The 24,885-nt window shown below is 36.7% G+C and overlaps 2 protein-coding genes across 6 annotated transcripts in view; one reads left to right on the top strand and one right to left on the bottom strand.

Moving 5' to 3' along the window:
* Positions 1 to 10,608, top strand: part of LOC120636582 (sensory neuron membrane protein 2) — a 134,590-nt gene extending 123,982 nt beyond the window's left edge. For all 4 annotated transcript variants that reach the window (XM_039908120.1, XM_039908122.1, XM_039908121.1 and 1 more), the window contains 3 exons: positions 6,549 to 6,667; positions 8,237 to 8,362; positions 10,389 to 10,608. In XM_039908120.1, coding sequence (XP_039764054.1) covers positions 6,549 to 6,667; positions 8,237 to 8,362; positions 10,389 to 10,565 — 422 coding nt within the window. In that variant the 3' untranslated portion in view covers positions 10,566 to 10,608. The remainder of the gene's footprint in view (positions 1 to 6,548; positions 6,668 to 8,236; positions 8,363 to 10,388) is intronic.
* An 8,767-nt stretch (positions 10,609 to 19,375) lies between these two features.
* LOC120636305 overlaps positions 19,376 to 24,885 on the bottom strand; it is a 30,767-nt gene continuing 25,257 nt past the window's right edge. For both annotated transcript variants that reach the window (XM_039907730.1, XM_039907729.1), the window contains one exon: positions 19,376 to 23,745. In XM_039907730.1, coding sequence (XP_039763664.1) covers positions 21,825 to 23,745 — 1,921 coding nt within the window. In that variant the 3' untranslated portion in view covers positions 19,376 to 21,824. The remainder of the gene's footprint in view (positions 23,746 to 24,885) is intronic.

The raw sequence follows: 24,885 nt of genomic DNA, 5'->3' as shown, positions 1-24,885 counted from the left end.
AGTATGTGCTTATGCACGAGCGTGTGATGGAAGCTTGACTGCAATCTCACCTGGTGGTAAGTGATGATGCAGTCTAAGTTGGCTGCTGGCGATCCTGTTAGGATACGGCGGTTAAATTAAACCCATATCTCTAGAGATAGGTTGGGTCAGTAGGTTAACACGACCGAAGCCTTCCGTTAGTAGCAATATAAATATATATAAATATACTACGACACTACACACATCGCCATCTAGCACCAAAGTAAGCGTAGCTTGTGTACGTGTAATAAGCTGATGCGTGATAAATATTTTTAAGAATAATATACATGAATACTTATAATATACAGATAAACTCCCAGACACTGATAAACATTAATTTTTATCACACAAACATTTTGGATTTCCGCAAGTAACGCTTCTATCCAAGATCCAACATTTTGGGAATCGAACCCACGGCCTTGAACTCAGCCGTCAGCCGTGACTTGGCCGCCAATGTTGAGTTTACTACTTAAACATTGGCAGCCGAATGTAACAGAAAACGTCCGGGGAAGCATCTACCTCTGCTCAGAATGGGATAGCTGCTAGTTCAGTGGCGTGCACTCCATACATGCACAAAAGCACTGCATACCCTAAACTTTTTGTATGACTGATAAATGCGAAGGATTTTTCCATTTTATCGCACCTTCCTTTTTTATGCATACCCTGGTCAAAAACCCAGTGCACGCCACTGGGTATACCTGAACTAAAAACCACCACGAAATATCCCTTGTTGGCTTTCCTAGACGCCCCGAGAATCCGTTGTCCTTCCCGGACATCTAGCAACCGCCCCAGCCGAGTGCCGCCGGTGCTGCTAAAGAAAAGGGATTTGGGACAACTTGACTTCCCTTGACATTAAGAGAATCTTAGAATCTTATGGCGACAGCTAGATAATTCCTTGCGTGCCCTGCGTAGTGTTGCTATGTTTATCATCACATCGACCCATTACCGGCCCACAACAGAGCACCGGTTTCCTCCCACAATAAGAAGGGGAAGGCCGTAGTCCACCACGCTGGCCCAGTGCGGATTGGTGGACTCCACTCACCTTTGAGAAGAACATTAAGTAGAACTCTCTGGCATGCAATACTCACGATGTTCTCCTTCAACGTTGAAGCAAGTGATATTTTAATTACTATAGACGCACAATTACTATAACTTAGGAAGGTTAGAGGTGCGAGCTGTGATTCGCTCTGTTTTCCGCTACGGTCAAAGTCAAAGTCAAATATTTCTTTATTCAAATAGGCACATAGATGACACTTCAGTTGCGTTAATTACACAGCATCAAGTGGGTCATCTGCTTGGACCATCAGTTATAAAAAAAAATCCTATTCATTCGATCAAATAACCTACCGTTTTCCATTAAGGGCGATTATTGTATCCGTTTTGACGACACGTGTCCCCCAACACAGTCACAGACGCGACGTTTAATGCAAAGTAATGCGAAAAAATCCAATGCGCTCACAACAATGCGTTTATGCGACCAAGGCTGTTTTTAAATTCTGCAAACGTTAGACTGCAATCGTATCCATATTTCAATGCTTATCCTATCTTGTATCTATCAATACCTTTAGGTATACAACGTGTTACAGAATTGCGAAATAATATCAAAAAAAAAATTCAAAATTCAAAAATTCATTTATTTCAAGTAGGCCTAATACAAGCACTTTTGAAACGTCAAGTCTGTCCGTGTGTAGTGACTCTACCACCGGTTCGGAAGGCAGATTCTACCGAGAAGAAGCCGGCAAGAAACTCAGCAGTTGCTCTTTTCCAACATCAAAAATTTACATTTTATATTTTAACATTCATTTTTCTATCTTGTGAGAGATGAAAGCGGAGCCGGATGCTTCCAAGCAACCTTGTCATTAAGAAACTCATCAATTGTATAATAACCTCGCTGTAATAAATGTGTTTTAACACATTCTTTAAACTTATGGATTGGTAGGTCCAAAATTACCTTAGGAATCATATTATAAAAGCGTATACTCAATCCCACAAATGACTTCTGCACCTTTCGCAGACGATATGCAGATGTCACTAATTTATGACCATTTCTTGTAAGTCGACTGTTTATATCCACTTTTTGTTTATAAAGACTAATATGTTGTCTTACAAATACTATATTGTTATAAATGTATTGTGAGGCTACCGTAAGTATACCAATTTCTTTAAATTTTTCACGGAGGGATTCACGTGATTTAAGTTTATATATTGACCGTACAGCTCTTTTCTGCAATATGAATATAGTTTCAATATCAGCAGCTTTGCCCCATAATAAGATCCCGTAAGACATCACACTATGAAAGTACGCGAAGTAAACAAGTCTTGCTGTTTCTACGTCAGTAATCTGTCTAATTTTCCTGACGGCGTAGGCAGCCGAGCTTAGTTTACCTGCTAGTGTATCTATATGGGTACCCCACTGAAGCTTACAATCCAAGGTCATGCCCAGAAAAACTGTGGAATCTTCCATTTTTAGTGATTCTCCATTTATTATTATATTTTTATTAACTTTCTTTACATTTGGTAAAATAAATTCCACACACTTAGTTTTTTTTGCATTTAAAAGTAATAGTTATCGAAAGTATATTTCATAAGAAATCAACCTCTAAAAATATTAAATCAAAAGAAGCATATTGTATTCAAAACACTCTCAAGTTTTTACTAATGACATTTATTTTTATTAAATCCTTTATTGCACACACAAAAACAAAATAGGTACGAAGAGAACTTTTATTGAAGATAAAAGACCGACACGCGCATAGTACCTACATTGACAGGAGTCACATGATTTTAATTTTGCATGTGATGTTAGAGCTGAATCCCGATTTCTTTCAGTAAATCTATTGCAGTGATTTACTCAAAAACTATTAGGTTTCGGTTTCATAGACAAGTCTAAAGCCTGAGAAGTATTATTTCGGTTTTCATTTACACGTTCTATAAATAACAAATACAACGTTCATACATATCCTTACTAATATAATAAATGCGATGTGTTGGTTTGTTTGTCCTTCCTTCACGCCCAAACTAAGTAATCGATTAACTAGATATTTGGCATAGAGTTAACTGAAGGGGCGGAACATAGGTTACTCTTTATACAAATGTAAGAAACCATGATAAACGCGCAACGCTAGAAGCAATATTTTGAAAAGCCGAAACTTTATCGGATTTGTGTTATGGAATTCTTGTATCTAATACTTCCAGCTATCAATTCTTAAAGGTTTATGAAGTTGCCAATATTTTGCAGTTTTTTATACGGTGTTCAGCCCTATGCGAAAGCGCATTGAGCCGTCAGTTACACATAATTTGTCATTCATTGAAAATTCATTTATTTAAAATAGGCCTAATATAAGCGCTCTAACTACTTAACCCTGAATTTTTTTATTCGACTACAATTGAGTCCTTGACTGCAACCTCACATGTTGGCACCTAAGATAGTAACGGGCTAACCTATAATAATAATAATGTTTGTGTGATGAACATGATTGTTTTTCAGTGTCTGGGTGTTTATCTGTATATTATAAGTATTTATGTGTATGATATTCATAAAAATATTCAACAGCTATTTTAGTACCCATAACACAAGCTACGCTTACTTTGATGCTAGTATTTTATGTTTGGGCTTAGTATATTTATGTTTATAACAAATATACTACGACAATACACACATCGCCATCTAGCCCCAAAGTAAGCGTCTGGCGCAGTGGGCAGCGACCCTGCTTTCTGAGTCCTAGGCCGTGGGTTCGATTCCCATTACTGGCAAATATTTGTATGATGAGCATGAAAGTTTCTCAGTGTCTGGGTGTTTAGCTGTATATTATAAGTATTTATGTATATTATATTCATAAACATATTCAACAGCTATTTTAGTACCCATAACACAAGCTACGCTTACGATGTGTATATGGAGTAGTATATTTATTTTATTTTTGTGTTTGTTTTACATCTTTTTTACGATGGACCGCCGCGCCGGCTTTACCCCCACCTTTCAATTCGAAGGGGTAAGGTTTTAATCCCCATTTAATTGCCAGGTGAGTCAGTTCCGCGAGTAATATCATTTGGAACCCCTCCATTAAAAGGCCTATATTGTGTTTAGCGCTTGCAGAGAGCGAGGATCGTACAAAGTGACACGCTTGTATTTAATGCATGTATTTTACAGTACTACATTGTTGCAATATCCACCTGCACCTACAGCAATACAAATGCACACGACCCGACAACATAATTTATTACACGACATTTTTCCATCAGACCTACAATTTGTTATACTGATTTTACTTCCGCGCAGGTTACGCGAACTTCATAAATATTCTAAGTTTCCGAACAGTGCTGTAAATAATTCTGAAAACGGAATCGAGAATAGTAGGTACGTCTCTCAGTCTACCTATGTTTTGTTTACCTTCTAATAACTATTTAATTTAATTTAACGTGTTCACTAAAATCTGTTTTGTATTGCGATAGCTCAGAATTTATGAAATGCTTGTCGCTATTTGCATTTTTTTTTAATTCTACACCTTAGGGCCATGAGAGATTTATTTTTTTAAAGTTATCTTTGAATTAGTTGACAATTGTTAGAATGTATTGATCTCTGCCAGTCAGATAAAAATGTGGGTCGTGGAATGAAAGTGTTACTGTATTATACATAACAAAAGTTGTGAGCGGAATTAGTCGCGAGGGAAAGTACTTTATTATAATAAAAAATACATTAAATCGCGATGAATTCAAAATATAGAAGAATGCAATAAATTTCCCCAGAAGAATTCAGAAACAATCTTCTTCACACGCCCTTGAGAATATTATGAAGAACTCTCAAGCAAGCAGTTTTCCTCACGATATTTTCGGGGTTAGCGCGTTAAAACAAACAAACACGAAAACTGAAGATTTCGGCTATGTTATCGGAAGTTGTATGAACGAATGTAGATAGATATAGACTGACAGATGTACTATACTCGATTCTGTTTCCAGAATGTTTTACAAAATTGTTCGTACTTTTACGCCCGTTTTCTTAAAACCTAGGGATCGCTTATATAGAACTTAAACGTTTCACCAACTCTTAGGTGATGACTATGAAGATTTTGGCAATTTGTTGGAAGTTTTATAGAAAAAAGGTAGATAGATGTAGACTGGCAGATGTACTTACTATACTAGATTCTGTGTTCGTAATCTAACGCCCGTTTTCTTTAAACCTAGGCATCGCTTAAAGCGAGTGCCTAATGATTAAGGCGATGTCTATAGAACTAAAACGTTTCAACTCTTAGATGATGACTATTGGTGAACGAAAAATGTTTGCCTAGGAATCTCCTTACATAGGCTTTACTTATTTAAGCATTGCCTTGTTCGTTGTTAGTGAAAACGGGCAGTCGGAAATTAATTAAGTGCACGTAACCTCAGCGAAAGGAAAATCTGTGTCACAGATGGTAGGTCCTTATTGATGTTACAAAGGCTTCTTTATTTGAAACCTAGGTTTAAATTAATCTACGGATAAAATAGAAAAAGGTTTGTTTCAAATTACCTGGGTCAAAGTAATTACTTAATTTAGATATGCACATCATTGCGAAAAGATAGTAGTGCGAGACGGGAATCGAACTCGGTTCCCCCGACAAGAAAGCCTAAACGTTACCGGGCTCTCAGCTCAGTATTCTTACTTTAATCCAATGCGTGTTTATTATTTTTTTTATAAACACTAGCCGCCTCTGCTAAGGCAGCAGGTCTTCAAATTAATGGAGCCGGTTTTCTTATTAAAAATAAATCGAAGACTTCATGTTCTTGTTTACCCATTCCTAATAATGAATAGCTTTATAATAATACCAATAATACAGGTAATTAAATTTAACACATTCATTGAAATACGAGTGCAATGGTGTCAATTTTGTTGTACCTACAGTCTATACATTATACTGAAACTGAATTGGCAGGTCAAAAATAAGGCTATCCTTTTCTACAAGGAGCAAATTGAAAAGTATAGCCGTACTTTGAATTAGTTTAATTATATAGTTTCAATAAAACTAACACCATTGCAACCTTCTGAAAGCACATCAATCAGTTTTTATTTTACTACAATTATCCAGAAATGAATGTTATATTAAGCCCATATCTACCCCAATCGGTTTCTACGCGGTATCGTACCGGAACGCTAAAAGGCTAGGCAGCACGATTTTATCGGTAGGAGGAAATTAAAAATTATAAATTCCCTTTTTTAAACACTTCCACATGTTAGAGCACAGCACTGTAAACTGCGGTAGGTCGTCGGATTTTTTATAAATTTTTTTAAATACACTGTAAATCAGAGTTTTTAAAAGGACGGTTTTCTGTAACCACTTGTTACAATTTTAAGCACAACTGTTCTACGGTTGTCATTGCGTAATTTGATAAAAGTTATTTTGCAAAGGAAAAGTTGTACACCAAAAGGTATTCATTTCATCAGCCAAATACTTCGAGCATCGAATACAACAAAATAAGGCCTCGTTAAATCGGGTAAAACGCGAACACATAAGACATTGTTTTATTTTTTATTATTTATTATTTTGTATATTTGCCAGGTGCCCTGATGGTGATGTCCTACCCTCACTTCCTGTACGCCGACTCCGTGTACAGGAACGGTGTAATTGGTTTAGTTCCTAACGAGGAGTCGCACCGCTTGTTCGTCGACTTAGAACCTGTAAGTATTTGTTTAAAACTCTTTTCTTTACAAACTCTCTCGATTATATACTGTATTGAAGTCGAAACACTAAAGCCGCCAACTCAACGACATAGGTTTCAAACCCGCAGACAGCCTGATGGCTTCACAAGTTTATAAGTTGGAAAACTCTATCGACGTCATAAAATACACCATATCCAACATCATTGCAATTAAGTGGCTACAAAGACGTCTAAATTTAATTATTGTACATAAAAATATAACAAAATTCATAAAGAAAGTGAACTGTAACAATATTAATATAAGTAAGAATAAACTTGTAGTGCATTTTACGTACAGTAAATCAGTAATTCATTTAAGCGTTATTGTATATCATTTTATAACAAACAAGCGGACCCCAGCGCCATCTGTCGGGCTGATTTGTGAATCTAAACAATCCAGGGTGCCACCCAAAGGCATACCAAAAAATTCATTCAAATCGGTCCAGCCGTTTAGGAGGAGTTCATACACACGCACACAAGAATTATATATATGAAGATTACCAGATGTGTACAGAGTTTATATAAAACGTAAGCTTATAGAAAAATCCTATTATAATATTAAGGATTTCATGTATGATAAAAAAGCTTGGGTATGAATTGCTCTAACTTCATAGCTAAATGTTAACTTGACTGTGAGATGGTGATAACAAAAAAACCTGGCTATGTTTGTTGCGGACTCTTCCTAGACCAGAGCGCGTTAGGAATCCTCCTAGTTTAAATTAACGATTGAAGCTATCACTATCGCCTTACAGTAATGTTATATATATGAACGCTTCATAAGTGCCTGTGATAAGGTTTACATAAATAGAACATTTTTGAATTTGAATTTGAATTAAATACTTAAAAAAATCAGACTACTGGTTTAAACAGGCTAGACCATAGAGCCGTAAAGCAAGTTTATTTAAAATAAAATGAGCGACTACATGATAGCGGCAAGTCACAGAGAAGCGCCCGTCATGTAATGCGCTAGCCGCCTAAAATTTTCTTTCAATGTGATGCCGCCGACACCTAGTGGCCGGGCTGAGTCGGCGGCCTTGGTGTGTAAACTCTTATAATATATAATATAAACGGTTTTATCAACTCCCGCTCGCGAGATGATAATATGGCTAGTGGAAATAATAAAACCGGCGGTAAAGTAATACTATTTCCGGTAGCCGTGCAGGGGGGCACCTTAATTTTATCCCTTTCCTTTAACCAGGGGCTTGGCAGCGACCCTGCTTTCTGAGTCCAAGGCCGTGGGTTCGATTCCCACTACTGGATAATGTGTGGGGAACATGAATGTTTTTCAGTGTCAGTTTTCGCCTCTACACATCGCCATCTAGCCCCAAAGTAAGTATAGCTTGTGGTACTTAGATGACTGATGAATATATTTATGAATAATATACGCAGATACTTATTATGCACAGATAATATGTGTATCTTAAGTCTGTAAATTATTCATAAACATATGCATCCTTCATCTCAGTACCCATAACACAAGCTACGCTTACTTTGGGGCTAGATGGCGATGTATGTATTGTCAATTGATAATGCATGTTCTCTATCTCAGCACACCGGGACAGTGGTCCGAGGCATGAAACGTGCGCAGTTTAATATATTCATGCGACGCATCGACGGTATACCTGACACGTATAATTTGCGAACCACTCTCACGCCGATACTGTGGATCGAGGAGGTATTTATACCATACTTACTTTTTATACTATTGTTGTTGTGACGTATTTGTTTACTTGTGTCATTATGTATTTTGTATTGTTGTGTATTTATGTATTTCATTATAGTAGATTATGAATCAAGTAGTTTTACATTGCATTTTACAGTCGAGGCGGTATAAGGCGCAGAAGCTAAAAGCTATGTGCTTAGAAACCGAGAGTGTAACAAGTAATGTACTATGCGCGTGTCATACGGCAATTTTCATCACACTTGCGAGTTAAAAACAGGATAAAGTTTTAAATACGTTTTCAGAAAATAACTTACCAAATTTTGCTGTTTATCCATTCTATGAAAGTTTCGTAGGCCACTCTCTAGATTTTGGTCGAAACAGTACATTCACTCGCCATTATTGCCTCGATTATTATTACCGGCGGAGTAAAATGTACTATAGCTCTACTTTCCAATTTTAACTGGACATTTTAAATTATTAACAATAAACCATAAAGCGAAAATATTTATCACGAAAACCGTAAAACGGCGAGAAGGCTTTTTTTTCGCGTGCCAAGGTAAACCAACATACAGCCAGCTTTTTTCGCTGAAAACATCAATTGTTAACTATTAACTAAAATTTAACGTTCAGTTATCATAATTGAGAATGTAAAATTATTTGTTCATTATTGGAAATGCCTACTATGTTTAGCCGCATAAAATCTCTTTGACGGTAAAAAAAAAAGAATCTGTATTACCCAGCTAAATAAAAATGGTCCATCTGCATACATATAACTTGCAGTTGCAGCCCAAGTACGGTAATTTTCAAATAAAACACGCGTGACTAATATCTTGGATAATGAGCCTTACATCAATATAATGAGTTTCTCGTTACGAGCAAGTGTGATGAAAAATACAGTTATCTACTCTCATGCTTTAAATCCCTTATAAAAGACTCTGAAAGAGTTAGCTTATTGCCAACATTAAAACATCGTAAACATGATATCATCCAAACGGATGCTATAATGTTGTACTTAATTTTATTATAACACTCCTATGTTTTTTTTTTTCAATCCCTTCTGCGCAAAGGGTTTCACACAGACAGCCAATTTCTTACTGCGCGATGAGTGATCATTATGTGTATGAATTAAAAAAAAAAACAATTTCATTTACCCGCGTGCTGGCTAAACGCCACGAGTCGTAAAAAAAAGAGGTTATTCAATCCCTCGTTTAGTCCCCGCTATTTTTCTATAGTTTCCCGCCAATAGTTTAAAAAAAAATAGTTCACAAAAAAATATATTAAAATATATTTTTTTAATTCCATTGAAAATAACAATAGTGTATGTAAATATTCCTTCGAGTACATAGAGATCGATCTTCCAACATTAAAGAACATATTCCAATGAATTTGAAATTACTACAACAATAAAACATAAACATTTTCAATTTTTTATATATGCTCATCATTTCTAATTTTCGCCAGCGTAGATTCACAAAAAAGTAGTAGTCTGGCCTTGCTCCTTTTTCCCATTAAACCCTGACCTCTCATAGATTATTTTCATAATTTTGGATGTTATTTTAATTACATTTGCTAGTAGTTGGAAGCAGTTTTTTTTATCTTCGGGCACTCCAAATATTTGTGCTTTAATTATTAATAATTTACCGTCCCTTTTTCACTACCATAAGCAGCTTTCTTTACTCGGCTTTCTCCAACAATTTGGTGAGTGCTGTGGTTTTAAATGGGATATCCCATTCGGTCGATCCCATGGGTTCGATCGTCGGCAGGGGCAATTTGAGAACTCATCATTTCTTAATTTTCCCCCATTACATACAAAGACATGCAACAATGGTGCTTAGCGGTAGAAATAAGTATTGTGGTATTAATTCCCCAGGGAGCTATATCAAAAAAAGCTCTTCTGTTACTGAAAGTTTACGCGTTAGCCCGTTGCCATCTTTGACTGCATCATCACTTAACAACAGCTGAGATTGCATTCGTTTGCCGACAGGGCTAACTTGTAGTGGAATAAAAAAAAAGTTACAAGCTGTCTTCTGTTTTCCAGGGCATGAACTTACCGGATGAATACGTGGAAATGCTAAACGATCGATTGCTGTCCAGTCTGAGGCTTGTTGACATATTAATACCAGTAGCCATTGCGCTATCCTGCTTGGTTCTACTAGTTGGAGTGACGATCCTTATCATTGCCAAAAGGAATACGAACAAGAATAAAAATGGTTGAGCGGCGAAAGAGGAAAATATTATTATTTAAGAAGAAAAATTAGAATGCAACTATTTATTTCAATAAACCTTTGTACTATTTATAGATTCTAAGCAATTTTTTTTATTTATGCGTGTCATCTTCCTTTCTCAACTATAAAAAAGCGTAACAACGTGACCGGAGCATCTTTAAAAGTCGACTTAACGAAAATCTACCAAGGTTGGGAACCCCTGCTTTAGGCTATAGGCGGATTACGTCATAGGCCGTTGTGCATCCTTTTAGTAGTGTAAGTTGGGTTGCCAATGAAAAACATTTAATTTTTATTTATATAGATAATATATACCTGATCTATACCTACTAGATCATTAGGTATTAAATGATCAATAATAAAATTTTTGTAGTCGTGTCTTTTGACGTGTTTTTATTGTTCTGTTTGTGTTTAAAAACATTAAACAGATATTGGCATTTACAGAGATTTTTGTGTGGCGGAAGGTGTGACTTTATAATTTAATTTTTGTATTATTTTTTTATTTATGTTTATTATTTCAGCTACTAACATGTATTTAAGTAAACAAACAACTGAGCCCTAGATCCTAAATAAATAAAATTATTATTATTAGATATTTTTTCTAATATTTTTAATAGATAGGAAAAATGTATAACTCTTTACAGCAATGTAATTATGTCGCAGCTTGCATTCCGGTGGCTCTAACATCAAAGCTCAATAAAACAGCAATTTGTACTTTAGGCTTGGGGTATACTGAACGTTTCTAGAATTGGACACGTTTCAATTCATTAAATCAACACTAAAACTCTCAAACTCACTTGGAACATGACATTTTTTTATTTCCAAGACTATCGTAGAGCTGTGCGCTGGGTCTATGCTCTAAACCCCCCGCTCTATATTTTATTTTATGTTATTTAACAAATCATCGAATGATATGTCTCTTAATAATATTTAAGAAGATAAACCATAGAAAATCTTGTATATTTTTTACTTGAATTATGTATTTTACTTGACAAGAAAAAAAAAAAAAAAAATAATAAAATGATAAAAAAAATAATAATGGTGATAACTAAAATTAAATACAAGGCTAGGTTTGTTGTTTCTTAGAGCAGCTATTGATATGTTTTGCAAGTTTTAAATTGATAAATATGAAGTCTGAAGTAGTTAGCGTAGGCGGCGTGCCTGAACAAAACCTAGCCCAACTGAACAGTCAATAAATATTTTCTGGACGACTTTACGATTCTCTTTACAATTTCTTCGGCTCAAAGTCTGTTTTCTAATTTTAAATGACTGACACAAAAACAGATACACGAATATAAGGACCTACGAACAAAACGATTTCACTGCTTGAACAAACAAATACATTTAATGGCGTCTCACGCCTACCAAAAGCTAGCTTCCAATCATACGAAATCTAACTGAACCGCACAGCGCCTTACGTTGTTTCGAGGTCGTTATAATTCGTAGGTATCTCAAAGTTTATATGGTTACCTGAAAACTTAGACCGCAGGCAGGGGGTGTTTCAATTCCCTCCAAAATGTACACACCCATAGTTTTATATGTCTGAACGTACTATAATATTATCGAATCTGGTATCGTCATCTGTTGTAATGCAATAAAACCTTCTCGTTTATAGCACGCTATTCAAACACATGCTTTAAGAGCAAATGTAGATTAAAGTAAAGCGCGCGCGATTCGGGAGAGAGTTTACGTCTATCGGTATGCTTAATATAACATTCCGTTATTATTGTTTAGAGATCAACCTCAAGGCAAATTAGGGGTACACACGGACACGCCGACACGCACGCAACCATCTGGTTAACTGACCGTGTGGGTCCGTACAATAACCAAGTTTTATATGATAAAAATCCGGTCCCAGAAGACGTTAACTTACCCGATGATTTGCTAGATAGTCAAAATAATCATCTCTCTTTTTTCCAGATGAACTTTTCAAGATGCTACTTCAACTATTTCGCACAGAAATGCACAGAGCACCAACTGTTAGTCATAAAGCTGATACCCATCATTGCTATAATGATTTGCTTCTTCATATACTTCTGCGTTGCAATGTACATCCGGTTCTGGGGCGTGCAGGTGCGCATTGTAGCCGCCCGTCCGAATCGGCCCAGGCGTCAGAACCGTCGCAACCGCCGCCGCTACAGGAACTTCTAAATGACTTACCCAACATTTTCTTTTTTTTTCTACTTGTCAAACCTTCCGTCGACGTACCGGCATGCGACATAGCGTACCGGTAATGATGCAACGTAGAAACCGGGATTAATTTAACTGGCATACCCCTTTCGGCAGTGTTTTTCAATGTGAGGCTGGCGACCCCCTGGGGAGTCTCGAAGGCTCTATATGCAGAATGATGGAGAAGCTACTACAGTAAAAAACAGTAAAGTTTTAAAAGATTTCGATAGACTCGCGTAGCGGTGGCGAAACAGCCGGCCGGTTATGTATGCGCGTAAATTACGTTATCTATTGGCGACGAATTTGATTTACATCAATGTGTTTACGTACTTAATTACGTATTTTCCGAACCCTTTCGAAATTATGAAAATGAATAAATATGTTGGATTAAGTTTTTGGCACAAAATGAAATTAAATGGAAAAAAATAAGGGGGTCGCGAATTTTTCGTCATACTTTCCTTTAGTCATGAAAAAGGTTGAAAAACACTGCCTTACGGGTTAGCCCATACCCCTTATGGGTTAGCCCTATACAACTTAGACTGCATCACCGCTTACCACCTGGTCCTCAAGTCTGCTATTACAATAATTGTGTCGATTATAATTATTAAATTAGCAACAGATAGTAATGAAGTTGTCTTGCAGCTAGTTACCTATCAGCAATGCACGTTGGTTCCGTACATAAAGGGTAAAACGGGACGCTATTTCTGAGACTTCGCTGTCCGTCCGACTTTCACCACGCTGTATCTCATGAACCGAGACAGACAGTTGAAATTTTCACAGATAATCAACAAATACTAATTTATACCAATAAAGCAAATAGTTTTGTGTGGTGGGAGGCTTTGGCCGTGGCTAGTAACCACCCGACCGACAAAGACGCGAAGAAACCGATATGACTACCGTATTCCCTAAAAAGTTAGCCCGCTACCATCTTAGACTGCATCATCACTTACCACCAGGTGAGATGGCAGGCAAGGGCTGACTTGTAGTGGAATAATAAAAAGAAAGTATACTCAACTTGAAGTATCGTTGAACCTTGTAATCGTTGAGTGTCTACACACGACAGCCCTACCTAGTGTCCAAGCAGGAAGAGGTACAAACAGGAATTTTATTTATAATTATTTGAATTTTATTGATATTTATTTATTTATTTATAATTTTTTATATTTTGTTCAGTTAATTAATAATAAAAAAAGTTTTTTTAATTTTATTTTTTTCTTGCATTGGTTCTTTCTGTCATTGATTGACCATTGACACAGCATTGAAAAGCAGACTTGGGGACCCAGCATAGCTATTGTAGGCAGGAGACATAACTCTACGAGGAAAAAAAACTGTTTAACATCTCCCATCGTTTAATCATTCCGAACAACGGCGCACGGGTGGAAATAATATCCAAATAACATACGTGTAATGTAAAACGGCATACTGACTGCTGAATTGGCAATGGGCGGGGCACCGGTATAAGTCGGAGATCCACGCACGGGGCCCCGAGACATCAATATGATACTTTGCTTCGATTGACAAGTAAATTTTATGCCTTGTCAATTGATATCTCTCCATCTTCTTTGTGTGCTGAGTCCCAACATGTTTGTACCCAAGTATTGGATCCAATACAAACCTGTCAGTGGAAATAATCGGGGGATATATCTCCTATCCACGATAGCTGTGCTGTTGAGATTGCAGTCAAGGGCTAACTCGTTACAAAAAGACCTTACCGACTTTGTGACAATTTTAAACATCATATAATCGATAGATTAAGGTTAATAGTTTAAGAGGTTTACTGCACCATCTTTAAATATATAATTGCACCAAGTTTTAAATTACTAATTGCACAAGGATATTGGTTCCAAAACTGTTGTACATAAATCTGTAACATAAACTAAATTAACAGGTCTAAAAATAGTGCTCTCCTTTTCCACGGAGAGAACAGTAAAGAGAGACAGTACCTACCTACCTACTACCAAAACTGTCAATATAATAATCTAATTTAGCTAACAAGATTCGTGTACAATAGATGTATTGGCACCATTTAGAGATAAGTTGCACAAAATATTTAATCGCATATTACTGAAGTATTTTAATCTGTAATTCTTATTAATTAAATGATTATATCTCAATGTAGTTTTTTATTTATACGTCCACTTACTTTATCGAATACGGAACATCAAAATGCTGACTGTCCTAAACTTCTTGAATTTTTGACAATTTTATCGGACAGAGCCCTCACTCAAAGTTGAGTTGCCAAAATAATCACTGTTGCCTCGACACATTTTTTTCTTTCATTTGCGACTGAGTTTAGTAGTACCAGAATTAAGAAAATACAGAAACCTTGTACACGGCTAATATTGAAGAATAAAAAAATCACTCCAATTTAGTGGTCTCGAATAGGCAGTCATTTCATTCCATTTAGCAGTTGACATTAATTATTTTTACCTAATGTACTAAACGTTTACCATAAAATGGCAAAAGTTTGTAAGCTAGCAACTTTCTGCGGGTGTGAAGTGAGACGTGCGCGGGGCGTTTTCACTGTTTTCGAACACAATGAGGGTTCTGTACGTTCTTATTATGTGTACGCAGGTTAAAAAACGGTACGAGCCTTAATAATATAAGCAGTATTAGCCCATTGGATAAGAGCTTGACTTAACATTCGAGGGGCTGAGATCCCAGACTTCACCTCTAACTTTTCTGTATGCCTGAGAGTTCTATATAATATTCTTAAAGGTATGTGGAGTCTACCAATTCGTACTGGGCCAGCGTGGTGAACTACGGCCTTAACTTCTCATTGCGAAAGGGGACCCGTGCCGTGTAGTGGGTAACAAACCTGTATAAGTTAAAAACAAACCAATTACGCCCGGGACGTCTACGGTCAGGGGCCCGTGGCATTTCGCCCATCTTACCGCCATTACTGTTATAGCCATATTTGACTAAGATAATATATCTAAAGATCAAGATAAATTGTTGCAGATATTAGGAAATATTGCTAATAAAGTCACTAACTAAAAATTCAATATTGCATGGGTAGAAGTATGGACAAATCCAAAAATATTATCGTGGTATGTAACCTTTGAACTATATTTAAGAAGTGTTGATTAACCACGAAAATTTTAGTTTAAAATCTTTAATTATGGAGAACTCTCAGGCATGTCGGTTTCATCCCGATGTTTTCCTTCACCGTTGAAGCAAGTAATATTTTAATTGCTTAAAATTCTCATAAATTAGAAACGTTAAAGGTGCGCGCGTGCAGGCCTCCCGAAAGTAAAGTCGAAGTCCTACCCACATGTCTCATATATATATACTTCATATATCTCGCTCATAGTTTTAGACGCATAGAAAATTGTCTCCCAGTATTCTCTGCTGCCAACTGATAAAATAATTTTAAAGTAGGTAAGGTTTAGGCCCAGTTGTCCAAATTTGATAAGCCAGCATACAGCCTCTAACATCTGGAAATTTAAGCCGTTGTCCATGAAATGAATACACCTGAATTGAGCTCTAGAAGAAGAGCACCTAAAGTTCATTTTACGTAATTCTTCCTTTTTTCCTTTGACATGGGGCACGAAGACTGTTCTAGGTCAGTATCGACTTAAATATTCTACAAAGCATGCTATCTATATAATATCTGTCAGGTATTTTTTTCGAAACTTCTACATTTGACGTGACAATGAAATTGCCGACATCGTAACTAATAACTTCCTTTTTTTAACGAACTAATTTCTTGGTTAATTGGATATAATTATTCTTATCTTTAGTTATACTTATTAAAGTTGGTACGTAGTTACGGAATTTACTGAAATAAACTACAACTTTCTAAAGGTCAGTCGACGGATTGCTCGTTTTATGTGAGGTCCAAAGTGATCAAAAATCAAATTACAGATTTATTTTAGTAGTGCTATCTTTATCTACAAGGGAGAGTAGGGAATGCATAGCACTACTAAATTTAATGTGCCATGTCATGATTTTGGTTATGAGGTACACTTGAAGTACCTAAGTACACTCGCGTAAGTCGTGCAAACTTTACCGAGGTAGGTAGCGTAAGCTAATGGCCCAAGTTACTCGCAGGCGCACCAGGACATGCTATTTACATAAGTTATTGGGGCATTTTACTTAGTTGCACGAGCTTATTGTTGTGCCACCTCCATATAAAGTCCATACTCCATGTAAAAGCATAGCGAGCGATCGTCGCTTGCACGAGATCTCGATTGCACGTGTTCTTTTATAGTATCAAATAATTAACGGTACAAGCAAAATGTTTAGGAAAACATCGTCTATAAACAGAACAACTCTTCGTTCGGACGCCCTACAAGGCTCCGCCATGTGCCAACAACCACGCCCTAAAAGCTGCTACATTGAAATGCTAGAAGTGGTGACAGCGCAGGTGGTAGGAGCACGACTTGGTGGGTAGGAGCTCGACTTCACTTGCGGGGGGGTCTGAGTTCGAATCTCAGTACGCACGTCTAACTTTTCTAAGTCATGTCCGTTTTAAGCTATTAAAATATTACTTGCTTCAACGGTTAAGGAAAACATCGTGAGTAAACCTGCATACCTGAGAGTTCTCCATAATGTTCTCAAAGGTGTGTGGAGTCCACCAAACCGCACTGGGCCAGCGTGGTGGACTACGGCCTTAATCCTTTCGTATTGTGGCGGGAGACCCGTGCTCTGTAGTGGGCCGGTATTGGGTTGATATGATGATGAGTAGCACAAAAACCAAATGAAAGGTCCTGTCAATGCATCCGAAATAAGCAGACGGTTTGTATTACCACATACCCAATAAATACTCAGTGCCATGGAAATGTATTGATCTAAGCAAGGTAGGTCCTCAAGGTATAACCTCTCATTCAATAGATTATTCAAGAACAAACTGTATGGAACGTACCTACAGCAAAAGTTCATGGTGAAAAATGCACGCCACGTAGAAGTTATTATACCTAGTGCCCAAGTCATGAATAGTTAATAGTATTCGACGGTGTGACCTGTAACTATTTCTCCGAGCTATGTTGCATTTACCATGCGTCTCGCCGAGCTATATCGATAACTCTAGTTCTTCTACGGATCTCCTAATTTCTGATTTGATCACGTAGAGATACTTTGCTTATATCTCGGTCTGAAAGGATGCTACAAATATGGTTTATATGTTAATATTTAGTAAATAAAATCCCTAATGTAAGGGAAAAACGCTTTTGCTCGGAGCGGCTATTTTCAACACGCCATTTTTTAAAAACTATTGCAATTAGAAACTTGGTTTGTTTTTTTTTAAATTCAACAATTCCTACCAAGTTTCAGGGGGCTCCTCAGGAGATCCCATGGCTCGGAGCGTAAAACTCTTTAAATATCGCTTTTACAAATTTTTAATAAGACCGATCAACTTTTACAAATTACTACTAAAGCCCTAGGATAGCCCCATGGCGCTATGACACCATGGCCGCTCGATAAAAACACTAACGACTTAAAAATATTGTAGTACCTAAATAATTTATTTCTAGCATTTTAGATGTAAAAAAAGCCTGTTATTATTAGGTAGAATTTTTTTTTTTTACTGAAAGGAACCTCCTCCTTTTTTGCAAGTCGGTTAATAATAAATTATGGTTTCAGGATAAAATAGTAAAATCCTGCTTAGGTTGCATGCAATTCACGCTACTTTTTAAAGGTTTGCAATTATTCCTAATTTATAATAGCCGAATGGCAGCTGCTCATAACGTTCTAAAAAAATTTGCTTTACCCGAAGCCGGGGCGTTAATGTTAGAGGAGTTCTCCCGTCATCACCATCAGCTCCTTTATTGTGACGAGCATAAATTGCTTATCCACTATATACCATAACCGAAGCGCAACCAGTGTAATACTTATTATTAGTTCCAGTGGCCATCCGGGGTATTCATCCTCAGATCCACTTCACCAAATGGTGCTTTTCAACAGCAAATGCTGAAGTTACTTTAAAAAATACTCAAATTGCAATAGGTGAACCTTATAGTATTTGAAGAGTTCTCTCAATTTATCCAGGATCCCCTTAGCAGATCTTGACCTTATGAAAATGGGACCAGGCGGGAAGTATAGTCTCAAAAAAAATAAAAAAATCTAATCGGTTTATAAATGAGTGTTGAGCAACCATAAAAAATACAACCTTAACCTCACTCCTCAAACCTCCTCCTTTTTTGCAAGTCGGTTAAATATAAATAATGGTTTCGGGATAAAATTGAAAAATCCTGCTTAGGATAGGCCATGCATGTGTGATAAGCACGCCACTGTTTTACATAATAACACCAGAAATCATATCTTGATTTTATATGGCAAATTTGGTAACTTTTACTTTCCTATAGGTGATGATTTATTTACTGACAAGGTTACTTAAAGGCATTCGTTTCTCGAAAGACATAATTATTTGTAAAATTGCTAAATATTGAAGTTGGAAAAGCGAACCTTTTGCTTGTTTTTTGGGTGGTCCTCTCAGTTGATGATTCGTTTAGAACCGTTGGTACAATCAAAACAAACATACTTTAGCATTTAACATTTCAGTGCCTGTAGTAAGGCCTACTCTTAATAATAATTAATAAATGAAATGAAATTTGAATCTTGAAATAGAAAGAGTCACTTTAAATAATTAGGGTTATTATCTGCTATATTGGAGTACAATAAAAGACGGTTTTATTGATATACCACATATATTTAAACGTATATAATATTTTAATTCTTAATATTTCACCTTAAATAACACAGATTTTGGAAAACATTTAGACGTTACATTTAACTAATGGGCATGAAAATAGCGCCCTATCCAAGAGGTCAGAAGAAAGGCAGTCGCCGCCAAAACAACAATTGGTATCATACGCTATTAAACAAACATTATCGCCCGTAACAATATCTATAGCAATGGACTTTTACAGGATACTGGAATATCAAGTGAGTACAGATAATATTCGAGATGACGGTTGAATTAATTGAAAGGCAGACTCAAATCCTAGATATGCCCATGTATTACCGACTGGCACGTGACAAAAGAAGGCGCATCTACGATTAAAATCTTAGTACATAGGTTATTAAATTACTAATAAAGTAAGTTACTTAACACGCTACATACATTTATTTTGGGGACCTGTATATGCAGCCCATATTGGTATCAATAATTATTTATTTCCATAAAACACTACGAAACTATTCGATGGGTAATAAATTACGGTAAGCGCAGACAAAGCGGTATGGTATCGCATGCACTAACACGTTTACGGTAACATTCTTAATTCACGCAGGATTGCTTTACAGAAATGGCGTGATGACCCGTCAGTGCATTGCAATGTAGATCAAAATAAAAAAAAAATCTAAATTATAACAAGTTCGTCAATCCGTTCCACGCAGGTATTACCTAGCTGGCCGGAGTTAGCAAAAAAACGACTTTAAGACTGGAGAAAGAAATGAGTTAAAAAATACATGCGGGATTTGCCATTCCGCTCTGCGCTGGCCTAAACGGTGCAGGTTATTTTAAAGGAAATTTTAACGTTGAGCTTTATTTAAGGAAAATTCGTTCAACTATTCACTAAACATACACCTATATAGTAATATTATAAGTATGGTGATAATTCATTCCACACATAAAGTCAGTATTCCAGTAAACCATTAAAATAAGTCTTCTTCTAATAACGGATAACATAACCGAACAAAAAAAGTTCCGAGGCTGATAACGGGCCCGCAGAATTTTCTTCTCTGGACTAGAAAATATAGATAACTAAAGCTTAAATGTTCGTGCGGTCACTATTCCAAGATCTAATGCATAAAAAATAGCTAACAAAAATCAAAATAATATTACATCTAGGCCACGTCATCATCCTCGTGCGCACATGTCACCGTTGATAGTCTCACATCGCGTAACTGACGTCAACTACTGCGTAAGTACACTTTCGTAAATTTTAAAGGGGTGTCTAAACCAAACTATCCAAAAGTTTCACGATCATAAACCATGTTGGTCACGCGTTACAGGGCTATCAACGTCGATTTCAAATCAAATCAAAATTACCTCTTTCATTTGAACTTAAAGAAAGTGTTTGTAAATAAATTATTTTCCTTTCACAATACAATTCAAACACAATAATAACTATATACGCGTATTGCATATTATGCAAGTATTTTACAACTAATACATTGCAATTACAAGAAATGTAATCACAAAAAAGTTTCATTGTAACTGATTATCTGCTAACTGACCTCACACAAAAGGGTGTGACATACTATGAACTTCAGTTTATATCATATATTTGAATAATGGAACTGACATCTACCTTATTTACATGTCGCAGCATCTTAAAAATAATATAACCAAAATAAAATTATATTAAAGCAAAACATTTTCGAACGTTATAAAATATTATAACGTATATCTTAAATGTTTGCAATTTTGTATTAATTATTAAAATAAATTTTTCATCCATTTGGTGCCGAAGCTAACGGCAAAAAAAAATCGCTTCATTTTTGTAGTTAATATAACTCAGTTAAAACGAGCTGGCAAAGATAAGATTTAAGTATATTATATATGGTTGAAAGTTTCCTATTTAATTAAAACATCAATTTAGCGCAGAAATTCTACGACTAACTCTACGAACGCCTATGCTTTTAGCTCATGCTTCATTGAAAGATAATACGTTTTCATTTCTCCCAAGAAACATTTTAGTATTCAATTTAAATTCAATAATTAAATATATAGAGGACGAATTCATAATTAATTAATATATAATCCGCTAGAAAATGAGCTAGTACAGAAAGTAAACTATATTTTTTTTTAAACCATTATAAAAACACCCTCGCCTGAACTAAGTAGATTTAAAATTCAACTAAATAATAATATAAAACGATATACAGTATGTACAAAACTGAAAGTAATTAAAATTTAGATTAAAAAGTTGTGTGGTCGAAATGTCATAAAAATGACATTCATAAAAGAGCAAGAATACTATTTACAAAATATTTACAATTGGATTAGATCACCACAGAGCCGTTCGCAAATTACAATGCGAGCTGCAGCCAACGCATTCGACACTACCCGCGTTTATTTAGCGATATGGAATTTTGGATTCGTCATGCAAGCTGGCAGTAGGTAAAGTGCGCCCGGCTCACTCGAGCACTTGCCGGTTGTCGTCGTAGCTGCGCTTTCGTCCCTTCGCGTGCGCCAGCATGGTGACGAGCTTCTTGTGGCTGTCGCCGACGATCCAGCCGTGCTGCTGCGGGTGTTCAGGCGTGTGATCGCCCTCGCCCTCGGACCAACCCGCAGGCCGTGCGCGCGCCATGGGGCCGCGCGCACGCGCAGTCTTCCGCGCACCAAACGCCTCGCGCCCCTCTGGCTTGCGCGCCTTACGCTTGCGCACGTGCGAGGGGATTACCGACTCGGCGCTGTTGGGCCTCGGGGGCGCCGCGTCCGGCTCCGACTCTGAGCTCCAAGTCTCCGCCAGCACGTTCTGCTTCCCGACCGTACATTTCCGCCGCGCTCTCTGCCTGGCCACGCCGGCGTCCTCGTACGATATCTCCTCTTCCGGCGAATCCACCCGGAATGACTCCATTACTTCATCGCTCATTCTTTTCGTAATACCCAATTTCTCTGCGAGTAGTTTCTCTTTTGATTTATGTTCTGTGAAAGTGTATATTTCGTCGTTCTTTTTCGTAATACCCAATTTCTCTGCGAGTAGTTTCTCTTTTGATTTATGTTCTGTGAAAGTGTATATTTCGTCGTTCTTTTTTTTCGTAATACCAAATTTCTCTGCGAGTAATTTCTCTTTTGATTTATGTTCTGTGAAAGTGTATATTTCATCGCTCTTTCTTTTCGTCATACCCAATTTTTCCGCGAGTAATTTCTCTTTTGATTGATGTTCTGTGTAAGTGTATGCTTCATCGCTCTTTCTTTTCGTGATACCCAGTTTCTCTGCGAGTAGTTTCTCTTTTGATTGATGTTCTGTGAAAGTGTAATCTATATCTCTCGCAGGCAAAGAATCGAGGTACTTGGATTTGTAATCGTCTTTTTCAGCGACATCGGCAGCTTTTCTATACTTGCTGAAAGGAGTATCGAACTTTAACACTTGATGCGTTTTGGTAAAATCTTTAGAGGATTCATATTTATACGCCGCGGCGTTTCTTTGACTAATTAACTCTTCAAAAGGAGTCACAGTCATACTCGGCACAGGTTTCTTTGATAACACGACGGGAGGTAAGTCGTTGTGTTTCGAGTACAGCATATCTCTCCTTAGCGGCGATATTCTACAGTACGTGCTCGAAGACGAAGTGCTTTCTTTGGGAGGATCTTCATCTTTCAATTGTTCTTTAGGCTCTTTTTCAAGTAAGCTATCAAATAACTGATCGAGATTAGCTTTTGGTTTGGCCAACTGTTTGATGTTCTTTTTATCATTACGTACTGCATTGTGCTTGAATATTTTTCCCATCACAGCATTCTTCTCAATTACATCCTTCCTTTTAAGAGGAGATGACTTTTTAGTCTCATTATTGCCTTTCACACAACCCATCTCACATGAGAGTACACTATTTTCAGTTTCGTCTTCACTAAATGCGAGGTCATCCATATAAACAAAGTCATCACCATCAGATACACTGTCAGTGGAAGTATGAGCTACCTCATTGGCATGCGCATCGCGTTTCGATGTGCTTGGTGAATCCTTATTAAAGCTTTTGAATCGCTCCATTAAGGTAGAAGGTCTGAACTCAAACAATTCAGTATCTTCTGTATCCAAGAATTCGTACACATCAACTTTTTTTTGAGATGGTTCTTTAGTGACTTGATTGCTGCCGGATTCAATGCTTAAACCAGAACTTTTTCGCTCTCTTTTCTTCTTAGTATTGTTCTTCCTATTCCTTTTAAATGAACTCCCTGCGGAAGGAGCATAGGCCGACATATTGATATCCGATGTTGAAATTGAAACCTTTACGCCGTCAAATCCTTTCAAAGCGCCTTTGGTGGGCACCACGTTCTGACTTTTTTTAGAGCTTCTCTTCACTTTCTTTCTGTCAGATTTCTTTCGGGTTTTGTTACTGCAACAGAATAATGTATTAAATATTTATATACGAAGACATCTTTGGTGAAGTGTTCAGCACGTTCGAGTATGGATAACGAGGTCCTGGGATCGATTGCTGGGTCAATGGATTGTGAGTCGCAATTTCCGATTCCTTAATTATTAGGTGTTGAATTTTTCTTAGTAATTAACGAAAATCCGTTGCTCGGCTGAAGACACTTGATACCATTTCTTAGATAACAATAATTATTTTTTTATTAATTTATACTCTTTATTCAAAGACAAAGTCGAAAATATCTTTACTCAAGTAGGCCCATAGATGTCACTTGTGATGCGTACATGACATTAGAAATGTGTACACTGCAGTGAGATGATGGCACCATTTGTACACCACATCAAGTTCATAAAAACAAGAAAAAGAACAGACACTTCGAGTACGTAGTAGAATATAAAAGGCGGCCTTATCGCTAATAGCGATCTCTGCTGGGCAACCTTAGAAATAGGAAAACTATAAAGAAAACGAAGAGGTGGAGTTTTATAATTACTTAGCATGTTTGAACTTAATATTATTATATTTGTTACCCTGTGACCATATTTATAGAATAATGAATTTACATGCATTATACAACGTGTAACAGAATAACGTAATAATATTGAAGGATGCTTAATTATCATTTAAAGTAAATGATCATTTAAAATAAAATTATCATTCAAAAATCAGTCTAAAAATTAAATTAAAAGAAGCATATTTATTTTTCCATACAAACGAATTCAAAACATTCTAAGTGTTTACTTGTGACAACCTTATTGAAGATAAAAGACCGAAACACGCCTAGTATGCAACGCGCACCTAATAAAAGTGAAGGGAGTCACACGATTTTAATTTTGCATGTGATGCAAAATCATCTGCTATATCTGATTTTATTCAGTAAAAACTATAGCAGAGGTTTACTCAATAACTATTGGGTTTTCGGTTTCACAGATAAGTCTCAGAGACAGTACATAATGTATTTCTAAAGCCTATGAAGTATTATTTTGGTTATTTGTACGTTGTATGATCCGCATCCATCCGGGTTATACAGGCTAAGGATAATCTGGATGGTCTCTGCCTGAAATCCCTAAGAAGGTGGTCTAGTACCCAGTATTTATTTCAAGCAGA

Source organism: Pararge aegeria, chromosome Z (assembly GCF_905163445.1).
Source record: "Pararge aegeria chromosome Z, ilParAegt1.1, whole genome shotgun sequence".
Classification (NCBI taxonomy): Eukaryota; Metazoa; Arthropoda; class Insecta; order Lepidoptera; family Nymphalidae; genus Pararge; species Pararge aegeria.
The sequence above is the reverse complement of the archived record's forward strand: the minus strand, read 5'-3'. Positions and strand labels throughout refer to the sequence as shown.